Source organism: Phalacrocorax aristotelis, chromosome Z, assembly GCF_949628215.1.
Source record: "Phalacrocorax aristotelis chromosome Z, bGulAri2.1, whole genome shotgun sequence".
Lineage (NCBI taxonomy): Eukaryota > Metazoa > Chordata > Aves > Suliformes > Phalacrocoracidae > Phalacrocorax > Phalacrocorax aristotelis.
In genome coordinates, this window is record NC_134311.1 from 13,349,974 (window position 1) to 13,363,242 (window position 13,269).

The 13,269-nt window shown below is 52.6% G+C and overlaps 1 protein-coding gene across 5 annotated transcripts in view; it reads right to left on the reverse strand.

Moving 5' to 3' along the window:
* TDRD7 (tudor domain containing 7) overlaps positions 1–12,584 on the reverse strand; it is a 51,113-nt gene extending 38,529 nt beyond the window's left edge. Inside the window, exons 1-3 of one of the 5 annotated variants that reach the window (XM_075078344.1) lie at positions 12,322–12,584; positions 8,868–9,086; positions 887–1,028 (exon numbers count right to left, since the gene is read on the reverse strand). In XM_075078344.1, the coding sequence (XP_074934445.1) occupies positions 887–1,028; positions 8,868–9,074 (349 nt within the window). In that variant the 5' untranslated portion in view covers positions 9,075–9,086; positions 12,322–12,584. Of the gene's footprint in view, positions 1–886; positions 1,029–8,867; positions 9,088–12,320 lie in introns of all 5 variants that reach the window. The other 4 variants (XM_075078347.1, XM_075078346.1, XM_075078348.1 and 1 more) reach the window with 4 other exon arrangements.
* Between the last annotated feature and the right edge of the window lie 685 nt (positions 12,585–13,269).

The following is a 13,269-nucleotide window of genomic DNA, read 5'->3' on the forward strand; positions in this document are numbered from 1 at the left end:
TTGCTGGCTGTACCACAACAATTTTGGTAGGCTCTAACACTTCCGAGGGGTAGTGCTGAGCATGACAACGAACCAACGTGGGTGTACCATCATTGTCCTTTAACTGTGCTACGAGTCACCCGTTCAGCTTCCCAACTAGAGGGTAGCCTGATGGTGTGGGTGCAGGAGAGCAAGAAGACCCTTCGCTCCAGGCAAGGACAGGGGAATACGAACAAACTGCGAGACCCACTGCTGCTCCAAGCTGCCAACCCACAAGCACGTGGGCTTTGCCTGGGCCTGATCCCGCTATACCGCATGACAGAAACATAACAACGGCACAGCAGTGAAGGAAAGCTGACCCACAGGCTCTGGGAACACTGCTGCAGCAGCTTATGAAAAGGCACAGAGAGATATAATGAGCAGCCCCTGGGCATCAGCAATGTCGTGGCACCAGGACAGTTGCAGCAGCAATCGGAGCTGCTGAAACAGCCATGGAGGATACTGCAGGGACTCCTCACTGCGAGGGCATGGCTCATTCCTGCCATTCTACAATGGGCTGAGCACGGCCTCAAAGAATGAGCAGGCTCATTGCCATACTCCTTGCCTGCATCTCAAAGCTGTTCCTCACAGAAGCACAGGCACATGGAAGTAAAGCCAAGCGTTCTCCAAGAACTGTTTTTGAAGATCATTCACATCTCACGTATGTGCTCGAGAAAGGCTTCCTCTCCGACCATGGCTTGCAAGGACAAGCACTCTTGTCAACAACACTCCCCGCTCCCAGGAACACTTCACTGGGACCATGCAACTCGCGGCCATTAGTGACATACTCTCGCAGCCAAGGCTTTTGCTCCAGCAGCCGCACAGCTCTTTCACAAAGGCAGGCCCTCCACAGCTGCCTGGGGCTTACCTGCTAACGTGACTGGAGATGTGTTCTTCAGCCTCATCTGGCAGTTCACTTGTCGTCCCGTTTTCCTCTTGGAACTCCTCTGCCGGGCCACCAGTTGAGCAATTGGCACAGTCTCGCTGCAGGCAACAGCATGGCAAATGACCTTGTTGGAGTAGGAAGGGGACAGGGGAAAACAGTCAGTGAGGCCCAAGCTCATCCACAGCCCACAGAAGGACTTGCAACTATTTCCATGCCTGTAGCTGTTGGATCGTGCGGGCCTGCAGGCAGCTCAGCACAGGCTTCAGCAGCAGACACAGACCTTGGAGACCTCCCTCTCCTTTTGCAGCACACCTTAGAAATCAGCAGAGCAGACGGCCAGAGCCCCTTCATCCTCTTCCTACATTAGGTTGGGCTCCACTGGGGAACAGCCTGGTTTCTCACTCCCGTCCTACAGGCCCACCATCTCGCTTTACAACACTGGGAAGCCACAGGCTTCCAGCCTGCCCTTGCTCCCCCTGCCAAGGGTCCCCAGGGGCTCTGGGATCACTCTGGCCCTTCAGAGATGGGCTGCCTTTGGCTTGCTTATCAAAGAAACAGCACGGCCATCCTGGCTGCACAGGTCGCCCTGCAGGCACCGGGGGCTGGCCCCCAACAACATCCCAGCCTTGGGCAAGCCCATGGCCACCTCCCCGGCCTCCTTAACAGCCTCTTGCCTCGACCTCCCATGCCATGTCTCAGCAATGCTGGCACAGGCCATCCCTTGAATGGATGCAGGAACCCTGCTCCAGTAAGTCCCCAAACTACAGGTCTAGCCATGCACTTTGCCTGACAGAGTAGGTGCAAGCCCAAACTTTTGGGCCATTCAACTGCTAACAGCCTGCAAGAGCAGCTGGATGAGTACTCCTCCAGGGCTCCACAAGGACACAGGCAGCCACCCAAAAACCCCCAAATGAAAAAAAAGGAGTCTGTGGTCTCAGGGGCCCTCTCCATGGGACTTACCTATTAGGCTCAATGGCGGCGGTGGTGTACAGGCTGCAAAAGAGGCCCTCATGCCCAGCACTGCTACCCTCATAACCATGGCCCCCGACAAGCACGGGGATTGACAATTTAACACAGGAGCGGGGCAGGAGAAACTCGGGGACTTGGCCAGCACCTCTGAAATTTAGCAAACAGCAACTCCAGAAAGGAACTTTTCTCACAAGCGAGGCAGGGCAACCAAAGCAGAAAAACCAAATGCCAAGAGACAAATGGAAGCCATTGCTAAGCAAAACCAGCTTGCTCAAGGGCTCTCCTCAGTCCCCCAAACCGCCCAGGGAAACATGGGCAAGGGATGACAACGGTAGGAACAAGGCAATGCTCTTGACCTCCAGCAGTGCACTCCAGCTCGTCCTTCCCCTCCTCTTCCTCCTCCACTGCACACCCAGCACCTGCACCAGGCTGGCTCAACACATAGCCATTGGAGGGAGGCCCTCTCCTTCTGAGGGACAGCTCTCCCGTTCGAGGAGCTCCTGCTTAGAAATCAGACAGCATACGTGCTGTGCAGTCAGCACCTATGCAAAAAGCATAGCAGCAGCCTCCCCACTGCAGTGGTTAAATACAAGGAATCATAGAAGAACTGAGGCTGGAAGGCATCTCTATAGACCATCTCATACAGCGTCTCTGCTCAGAGCAGCATCAGCTAGACCTAGTTGCTCAGGATATTCTCTCCAGGTGCAGGACGTGGCATTCCCCTGCATTAAACTTCCTAGGGTTCCTGTTGTTCCATTGCTCCAGCTTGTTGAGGTCCCTCTGAATGGCAGCACACCCATCTGCTCTCGCAGTCCCTCCTGTCATCTACAGACTTGCTAAGGATCATCTCTACCCCATCACCCACGTTATCCATGAACGTGTTAGACACCATTTCCCCAGCATCGACCTCTGGGGCGCACCACTGGTGACTAGCCTCCTGAGGGGTTTTGTGCCACTGTTATGGGAGAGACTGTCAAAAGCCTCACTACACTTCAGATAAGCTACATCCAGTGCTCTCCCCTCATCCACCCAACCAGTCAGCTCAGTTTGGAAGGGTATCGCTTTGGTCACATGTGATTCTCATTTCCTAAGACCCTACTTGCTCCTACTTGCCTTCTTGTGTTTCCCATGTCTGGAACAGCTTTCCAGGATTAGTTGCTCAATCACCTTCCTGGTGATCAAGGTCAGGCTGATCAGCCTGCGGTTCCTCAGATCCTCGCATCTCAGATCCCAGCCTTCCTGAAGGTACGGGTGATGCTTGCTTTCTTCCCGTCCTCGGGAACCTCCCATGAACCACCATGACCCTTCAGAGATAACTGAGAGTGGTCTTGCAACAACATCATCCAGCTCACTCAGCACCCGTGGCTGCATTGCAACAGACCCAGGGACTTGTGCACGTCCAGCTGGTTTAAACGTTCCCTAGCCTAATCCTCCACCACAGAGGGTAAGTATTCCTTGCCCTGCACTTTCCCACCGGCCTCGGATGCTCATGGCTGGTCTTACCAGCAAAGACCAAGGCAAAGGCGGCAGTCAGTGCCTCAGCCTCCTCCATGTCCTGTGAGACCAGGTCCCCATTGCCATTCTTCTGCAGGACCACATTTTCCCTAGTCATCCTTTTGCTCATGACGTACTTGTAGAAACCTTTCTTGCTGCCCTTCATGTGTCCCTTGCTGGACTCGGGTTCACATGGGCTTCAGCTTACCTGAGCCTGTCCCTGCATGTTTCGACTGTGCCTCTATATTCCTTCCACCTCCCCCGATTCTGCTCCTGCCTCTTGTGCACATGCTTTTAATGGTAAAGTTAAGTCAGGGGCTCCTTGTTCACCCATGCGTGCCTCCTGCCACATTGCTCTTAAAATAGCTGCTTAAAGAAGAGATAAACTTTGTCATACTGTGGTCTGTACCTGACGGAGTCTTAACTCATCTTTGTGAAAGGTGAACCTGGAATCCTTAACTCTTCACCCATGCCAAGATGTCTGTGCAAGAACCTGTGCAACATGTTCTTTAAGGACTTTCTTCGGAAGGATGCTCTCAGAACCAGCAGTGCTTTGGGAACTGATCTGAAGGTGATGGCTTCAAGTTGAAGGTGATGGCTGTCTTGGTTTTCACGTTGTTGAACTCACCAGCAATAAAGGCAGTCTTTCTCACGCCCGTGTGCGTGTGTTTGCCAGCATCTCTATATTCCTCCCAGGTCACTTCTTCCTGCTCCCACCTCACGCACACTTCCTTTTCATTCTTGAGTTTGTCAGGAGCTCCTTGTTCATCCATGCAGTGCTCCTGCCACCTTTTTCCCCTGCTTGTTGGTGGGACACACAATTCTTGAAACTGGGGCAGGCAATCCTTGAAAATTCACTATCTCTCCTGGACAACTCTTTTCTGCACGACTCTGTCCCATGCCAATCTTCCAAGCAGATCCCTGAACAGGCCAAAGTCTGCCCTCCTGAAGGCTTGTTGATACTACTGTTTGCTTTACTTCCTTCCTTTCAGGCTCCCAAACACCACTAGTCACCGCAGCCAGGGCTGTCCCCAGCCTTTACATCCCCAACCAGTTCTTCCCTCTACATAAGAGCCAGGTCCAGCAAAGTGTCTCCTCTCAGCAGCCCATCACTTGCGTCAGCAAGTTGTGACCAGCACACCCCAGAAACGTCCTGGATTGCTTGTGCTTGGCTGTCCGTCCCTCCAGCAGGTATGGCAGTGGCTCAAGCCCTTTGTTGAGGATCAGAGTCTGCAGATGTGAGGCTTCTTGCGGTTGTTGGAAGAAGGCATCACCTGCTTCATCTACTACTTCTTCTCAACCAGGGTATTTGTAACAGTCACCACAATGTCGCTCATACACTGGTCTGTCCTCTACCCATCAGCCATAAGCTCTTGCTGTCTCATCATCCATCCCAAGGCAGAGCTCCAAGCATCCCCACTGCTCTCACACTGGAGGGGCTCACAGAAGCTCTCCCTCCTCACCATTCCAGCCTGTCATTCCTCAACAGCCTGTGTCCAGCCACAGCAGCACGCCAGTTGTGTCTGCTGTCACAACAGCTCTCCATGACCCCAGTGAGACTGCAGCTCAGAACGGCATGCAGACCTCCAGTTTCTCATGGTTGTGCCCCATTGTGCTGGCTTTGGCTGGGATAGAGTTAATTTTCTTCATCGTAGCCGGTATGGGGCTGTTGTTTGGATTAGTGCTGGAAACAGTCCTCATAACGCAGGGATGTTTTAGTTACTGCTGAACAGGGCTTACACAGGGTCGAGGCCTTTTCTGCTCCTCACCCCACCCCACCAGTGAGTGGGCTGGGGGTGCACAAGAAATAGGGAGGGGACACGGATGGGACAGCTGACCCCAACTGGCCACACGGATATCCCACACCATACAATGTCATACCCAGCATATAAATCTGGGGGGAGAAGAGGGAAGGGGGGGGACATTTGGAGTGACGGTGTTTGTCTTCCCAAGTCACCCTTACGCGTGATGGAGCCCTGCTTTCCTGGAGATGCTGAACACCTGCCTGCCCATGGGAAGCTGTGAATGAATTCCTTGTTTTGCTTTGCTTGTGCACGCGACCTTTGCTTTACCTCTTAAACTGTCCTTGTCTCAACCCACAAGTTTTCTCACTTTTACCCTTCTGATTCTCTCCCCCCTCCCACCGAGGGGAGTGAGCAAGCAGCTGGGTGGGGCTTAGTTGCCAGCTGGGGTTAAACCACGAGAGCCATGCTGTGGGCAGTCATGTACAGGCACTTGAGAGACGTGCCCATTTCCAGAGAAGGGCACGACAGCTTTCCTCATACTCCTGGCTAACAGCCCTTTCCCTGTTTTTGGGGGTGCATGCGGGATGCACCACCATCAGCCCTGCTCTGTTCTCAAGGACTCAACATAAAAGATTTTTTGTTCACACACAGTTTATCATGGTTTCATAAATGCACGTTTTCACACCTATGGTACATTTCAGGTTTTTCCTGTCACTAACGTCAGAAGTTATTTGCAACATTTTCTTCCCTTGTGTTCACAACACTGTTGTCGTTCAGCCTCAGTCGGCAGCTGCTCGCTCACTCCCTCCACCCCTCTGCGATAGGGGAGGACGCTGCCGGTCCCCAGGCCGCGATTGCTGCTTCCCTCTCCCGGCCGGCCCTTCCCAGTTAACGTACCGGGCATGACAGTACACGATATGGAATATCCCCTTTGGCCAGTCTGAATCCGCTCTCTTAGCTGTGCCCCCTCCCCTCCCGCCTTCTTGCGCGCCCGGCAGAGCATGGGAAGCTGGAAGAGTCCTTGGCTAGTACAAGCACTGCCCAGCAACACCTAAAACATTTGTGTGTTATCAACATTGTTTTCATACTAAGTCCAAAGCACAGCACTGTGCCAGTGAAGAAAATTAACTCTACCCCAGCTAAAACCATGACAATCACAGCGACTAAGTTTAGCATAAATGACGGTTTGAGTTAGAATAAATGTAGATGTAAGAAGAGATGGGGTGGATGAATTCACTCGCAGGAGAGCAAAGCAGCCTTGAAATTCCTCTTGTTGGAGTGGGCCAGTTATTCAAGCAGAAGCCAAAGTTTCCTTAGAGGAAGGTGCAACCCTGCGCTCCTTGTGGCTGAAGTGAAGCAAAGCAGGGTGCCTTGAAATGACACAACCACCTGTTGCACATGCACAGCCATTTCAGTTTGAGTCCCCTTGCAGTGTCTTCTGTATACTGGATTTAATCCTCATCCTGTGTGGAAACTGGAGAACATACCTATCGCGTGAAAGAGTAATTGTCACCATTCTTCTTTCCTATATTCAGGAAGGCTAAATTAGTGATCGGTAGTAGGAAGAGGAACAGGGGAAAATTTATAAGATTGCCTTTTCAACACAACCAGTCCATTCAGCATCAGTTACACAGGCAATATTCATCTCACACAAATCCTTTGATTTAAGGAGCGTGTAACACGTAGCACTCTGAGATCAATTTGTGTTATTTACTGCCCACTTCATAGGATTGCTTGTTGAATGCGTTTCTTGTGGTATGCCTTCGACAGCTGCCCTAGCTGTAAGCAAAGTCCTTCTAGGACTACCTGGCCTGCAGTCAGGATCATCAGCTGCTAGCAGATCTCTGCACGTGCGAGTGCGTCTTGCTTTCCTGACCCTCTATTCCCAAAGGGATTAAAGGAAGAGGTAAGGGTCTCGGCAGCCTTTTTGGAGGTCAAAGTACTCCCAGAGCCAGGAAGAGAGACTGGCTGACTGCAGGCTCTTGCAGCAGGCTTATGCGGGCTCTGACCTACAGTCTCAACTTATAATGGAGCTCAAATATTCTGGAGAGATGTGAACAAAGAGCAAAGCATTAGACTGAAGTACTGCCCAGGTCTTCTATCCGGAAAGCATGTGGGAGCAGGCCCAGGTAGTTACCAGCCCACATCAGTGCGTAACCACGCTTGCCACCCTCTGCTCAGTGTCTGCCCTCGGAACACTCTGGACAGCAGCAACAGGAGGGCTGTGAAACAGCAATGTGGGCTCAGTCTTTGTGTCTCTCCTGCTCCCCAGGCGTTCTCAGGGTGCTTCCTCTCAGTTGCTTCAGTCATGCAGAGCATATTCAGCCCTCCTAAACCAAAGCTAGTCTTGATGAACTACCTCAAGACTCCTGTTCAGTAGCTTTCTCCTTTTCCACCTCCTAAAGCAACATTTCGGTCTCTCCTTACAGCTGTCACAGAGAAGGCACCGCCTCTAGTGCCACCCAAGAGTCCACGAGGCTCTCAGCACACATTGTATTAAGAGGATAAGCAAGGCTCTCAAGGGAATGGGAGGATACCAGATTACACCCTGCAAGGCCCTAGTTAGAAACAAATGGCTATCTGCCAGAGCCACCATGAGGAAGCATTAAAGGCATAAAAGCATCACAGATGTTCCCAGAGGTACCTGCATTTACGTTACTGATGTAGCTGCAGCTGATGCAGGCTTGGGCCAAGTGAAAAAGAGCCCCAAACTTGGACACCTGCTGCAAAAGGGCAAATTCTGACAGTTGTAAAAATGCACCAAGGGAAAATCTTGCTTAAAAGCAGCCACATTTCCAGGCACCGGCACAAAACTCAGAACACCCCTCTCCCACATTCTCCATAGACTTCAGGAACCCAGACATGGCTCTAGCGAGGGAGAGGCTTCAAGCTCTCCACTCAAACAGATCATCTGCAAGTCATGCAGCTAAGCCACCCATCAAGAGAATGCCTTCTAACTCAAAACCAGGAACTCCACACTATTGGACAAGGAGACTTGTGGTCCTGGCAAGCTGTTTCCAAGCTAGCAGCCACTAGGAGACACAGGCTAGCGCAGCAAGGCCAAGGAATAAGAGAAAACCCTCCCACCACACTAATATCCTCTGCTGAGCTCTGCTAGACCTTCCTCTTGTCCTCTGCGCTGACTCCTTGTCCCTTGCACACTTGCGAAGCTGAGGTGTTGCAACTTTCATACCAAGGCACCTCACATGCATGAGCTGCTCCCCACCTTGGCAAGCATTCACTGTCCTGTGGCACTGCAACTCATAACAAACAAGAGTGCTAAGCCTAAGACAAGCGCTGTCAGGGTTATAAGTAATAGCACCCACAACAGTTTCGCTGTAGAAAAAAGATGATGCTAAACCCCACCCTGAAGAATTGATCAAGACACACACACGAGTTAACCTTCTTTAAGGTTCCAGGATAAGCCACCAACATCCCTCTCAGAGATAGACATGCGAAACAGGGACCAGAGCTCTACAGTCACACAAACTGCCTTTCCAGTTGAACTGCTGTTTCCAGGAAAATGCCCTGCAACCTTCCACCTTCTGCAAACACAACTTCCCGGTTTGCATGCAGAGGCTGAAAAACAAGAGGCACTTGGTCTATGCCACAGCTCCGCTGCTCCCAGCATTAGTGCACCACATGCATACTACAATACTTTTCTCAGAAATCCATGGCACGTGCAGAGGTAAAGTTATGAACGATACACACTTTACAAACACAAAAGCCATTTCTGAACTGTAACTGATTCTTACCTCTCCCATTTTGTTCCCTTCCATTCTGACCACTCCTGGGATGCTCTCCAAGTAGCCTTCCAGTGTGCCATGACCTAGGTGACGGAAGGGAATCCACTCGCCGGTCAGGGATTTGTATTCAGCCTGAAGCTCTGACAAAGGTATGCCATTTTTAAATGGATGAAGAACAGCTCGCAGTGTTTTTGCAATAAGTTCAGGCTCCTGCATCTTCACCTATACCTTCCACCCGAAAAGAAAAAAGAAAGGGGCATTTTTACATTCATGGGCTAAAAATAGCAGTTTTTACTATTCAACCTCTCCAAACAGCAAGGATTGAGCAGCTCAGTGGCTCTTCTTTGGAAACCTTGATACTTCTGGGTACACCTGTACAGGGCTGGTACTGCCAGCCAAGTAGAGTGTGGTATGAAATACACGGGGCACGACATCATCAATAAAAGCAAGCTGAAGGAGCACAGCAGCCACAGTACACGGGCTGGCCCTGCCGGCCAATCAGCAAATCAGCACAGACCACGTGGCCAGAAGAGGGGCATGGCTGCCAGGCCACGGCCCACAGAACAGCCTGCAGGGCCCGACTGCCACCGGCAGCAGGGCAGGGACCTTGGTGCCCACCACCTGACGCCCACTGCTCCCTCCTTCCTGCACCATGGTGATACAGGGAGCTCATGGCCACTCCTCCCTCGCACAAACCCGCATCCCTGCACTGCAGGCGCCTGTCAGCTCCGCCAAGGAAACCACAGGCACTTGGGCCATGCCACTCTTACCCACAGGTGCACAATGCCTAGATTCCACAGACACCTCTTCAGAAAGAAAACCCAACAGAAGGGAAACTACTCCCTGTGAGCCAGGGGCTGCACAGCAGGATGCCACAGAGGCAGTGCCAACACCACCCAGTTGGAGAAACACGTGCCTGCCACTGTGGGCAAAGAAACTCACCAGAGAAACCTCCCCGCCACAATCGTGGACCAAAGCCGGACAGAGCTCTTGCGCAACCCAGGACCAGCCCCGCTCTCCAAGCCCATGCTGCACACGTGGCTGAGTCCAAACACTGAGCATGCTCATGTGCTTGAAACACCTCATCTTCACCCCACAGCAGCTAACGTGCAACATGAGCAGAGGCAGCAGTTCAGAGAAGGCAACTTCACTCTCCTCAAGCCTCTCTAGCTCAGCTCACGACAGGAGAGTCCCTCGCCCCCAAGCACACCAAGGCGAGCAAATGCCGCTTGCCTCCCTGCCCTGGGCTCTCTCCAAATGGCCGCAGCACCAGGCAGCTGTCTGCAACGGCACTACGGCTGTGCAGGACGTCACCTAAAGTTAGTTTCTGCTGCTCTTTACAGAAGCTGCCCCTCTCCACTCACTGTTTCCCTTTTTTAGGGGAAATCACCCTGGGCGACACACCAAGTCTAAAAGGAAGAGAAATCCCAACCCTCAGCGCATTTCAGACGCTGTGCCACACGTTTCACTCCACGCAGAGACACTAACACTCTGTCTACTGTCCTGCACCCGATTTCACAATGGCCCAACTCAGGGGCTGGGCAAGGAAGCACGCATTAAGTCCTACCCTTCACCACTCCTTGAACTGTTTTACTTGATGCATGCACAGTGCTTTATCAACCTGACTGCCTCTCTGTGCATGTACACATACATTTACACACAGGGACACCCACATACTTACACCTACACAGACACCACGAATAGGTCTGTATAGGTGTGTGTGTTTGTTTACACACCTACGGCTCAACAAGCTGTACACACAAGCACTTTGGCAGGAACAATGGAAGAAATTTTAGCATAACTAGTTCTACAACAAATCCCTGTCCATGTCTGGGTGGGGGGTGGTGGGGGGGGTGGTGCAGCAGGCAGGCTGCCACTGAAATCAGCTCAGCCACCTGCTCTCTGACAGGCTGGATACCCCCACAGCACCCAGCGAAGATGGTGCCTCTGCACAGCCCAGCTCACAGGCACAAAGGTGCTCCAGCTCCTTTACCCAACAATTTCTGCCCTTGCCGGTTCAGTGGGTTTCACTGGCTGCTCCTGCAACCACCTCTACCGCAGCTACCTCACAGCAGCCCCGGCTCAGCTGTGGCCCACAGTGTTACTGTGCCCAGGAGGAGGAGCACATGTTGAACACATGCACTTGCACATCTCCAGATGGCAACAGGCAGCAGCCACAATGGGCATTTAGAGCCTTCTCACATCCTTCCAGAGACTTAGCAGCTGGTGAACAGGGCTTTAAAGAGGGAGAGGAGATGGGGGTCACCTGCCAGAAGGAAAAGACCCAGGAAGTCCATATCTCCTTTGGATCCACTTGAGGGGACGTCAAGTGTTGGGCAAATTCATAAATCTCCAATTTATATTATGCTTCAATCATATAGAAAACCAAACTCCCAACACTGAGAAATGCACATAAAATGCAGTTGGTCTGCAGTTGTGTTCCAAGTCACATAAACACAAGAGGTATGGAAAAGTCAATGAGGGCATTTTTGGGGCCTTTTTCTCTACTCTTTCTTTTAAAGAATATACCAAAATTCTTACTTAATTCATATGGTTCTTGAAGTTCTCCTACCTGAACTACCAGAATTTAACTTACCGATCAGGAAAAATTAACACAATATCCATTGTGGCTGGGCAGACTGACAAGGAAGAAAATTTACAATAACCTGGGAAGGCAGTTTCAAAGGTTGATTTAAAAGAGGAAACTTCAATTAAAAAATGAAAGGGGAGGGGGGTGGGGGTGGTGTCATCAAGCCACCATCAGATAGCTCTGTAGTACACCAATACTAAAGAATTGAGTTAGGTCAGTACTAGGAAACAGGATACCATAAAATACATCCTCCTAAATTATACTATGAGGAGCACTCATGAGGACAATTCCCTTAGTTAAACAAAAGGGCAGATACTAAGGTTACTGCCCTTAATCAGGGCAGTACAAAGGTTAAACTGAATGTAGTCTTCAACTTACACCTTAATGACGTTCCCATTCCTGCAGCTACCAATAATGCAGAAGACTTGCAACACAGTAGTGGTGACAATAAGCAACAGACCGATACATCAGCAGAAAGCTCAGAGCTGTTTCTGAAGCTTTTTTAAAATTCTTTTTGTGGTTAGCTGCTATAAGGTCAAGTCACTGAACAGTTAGGCATTCACCCAGCAGCTCACCATCCACACAGGACACTTCACTGGGCACACAGCCCGAGCAGCCACTATCAGTGAGTTAGGGCACATCATTCAAATCAGCCTTTTCCGGCACCTGAACAGAAACTTTTTCTCATATGCTTAAAACCGATTACCAGCCTCCAGTTGCAAAACGGTCTCCATGCTGCAGATTATTACGCAGGCTAACAAGAAGCGAGGGTAGCTTCCTGCGTAGAAGGACGGACCCCCCATTCTTTTAAAACACGGCAAACACAACCCTGCGGAACACAAGTCGCTCCGAAGGCACAAAGTAGTCACTAACCCGCTACAGTCGGGACAGTTTCTCTGTCACAGCGGAGCCGCTACGGCGCGGCAGCCTCTCGCTGGCCGGCAGCACCTGGCCCTCCGCACTGCCTCTCCCCCGAGCCCGGAAGGGCTCAACGCCCGATGGGGCTCCGCTGCTTCCTTACCACTGCCTCACCCCGATGCTTTCGGGCACCAGGCAAAGCCTCTTCCCCTGTCACCGCCGCGGGGCCGGGGCCGGGGCCGGGGCCGGGCCGGACGGAGTGCCACCGCCTCCCTGTGAGGGACGGGACGGGACAGGATGGGATGGGATGGGGCGGGGCGGAGCTGAGCGGCAGCGCTGCTCGCGCGCCTAGGCAGCGGCCCCACGGCTCCAACCAGCGCCGCCCGCTCGCGCCCAACCGCCGCCGGCTGCGCCGCGCCCCGCCCCTTGCCTCTCGCCCGTCCCGCCGGCATCGCCACGCCCTTGCCACGCCCCTGCCAGCATGCGGCGCATGCGCGCTCATCCACGTCCTCCCGCCCTCCGGGATGGGGCACGTCGGGGCAGGCGCCATCTTGAGGGTGGGCTCCGGTCAGGGGGCTCTCTGCCCATCGGAACCCCTCACCAGGCACCCTGCGTCAGCGAGCTCTGCCGTCCTGCAGTTCCTCTGCAACGGCGTTCCCTTCTCTGCAGGTGTTGTCCGCTTCCGAGGGCTGGGCTGGAGGTGGTGTCAGGTCCAGCTGCGTGATGGTGGAGCAGCGGAGGGCTGCTGAAGCCAGGCATGCCCCGCGGAGGGAGACTGTTGGGGCACATGCCGGGGTCGAGGTGGAGGTGCTGAACCTCTCCTGAGGTGTGCCTGCAAAATGCCCGCAGTGGTGACTGCCAAGACTTGGTGACAGCTGCCTTCTGCCACAAGCGCGACAGCCTCCTGAGGCGGCTTCACATCGGTGTCCAGTAGTCTCTGACCAGGCTTTATTAGATACTCCA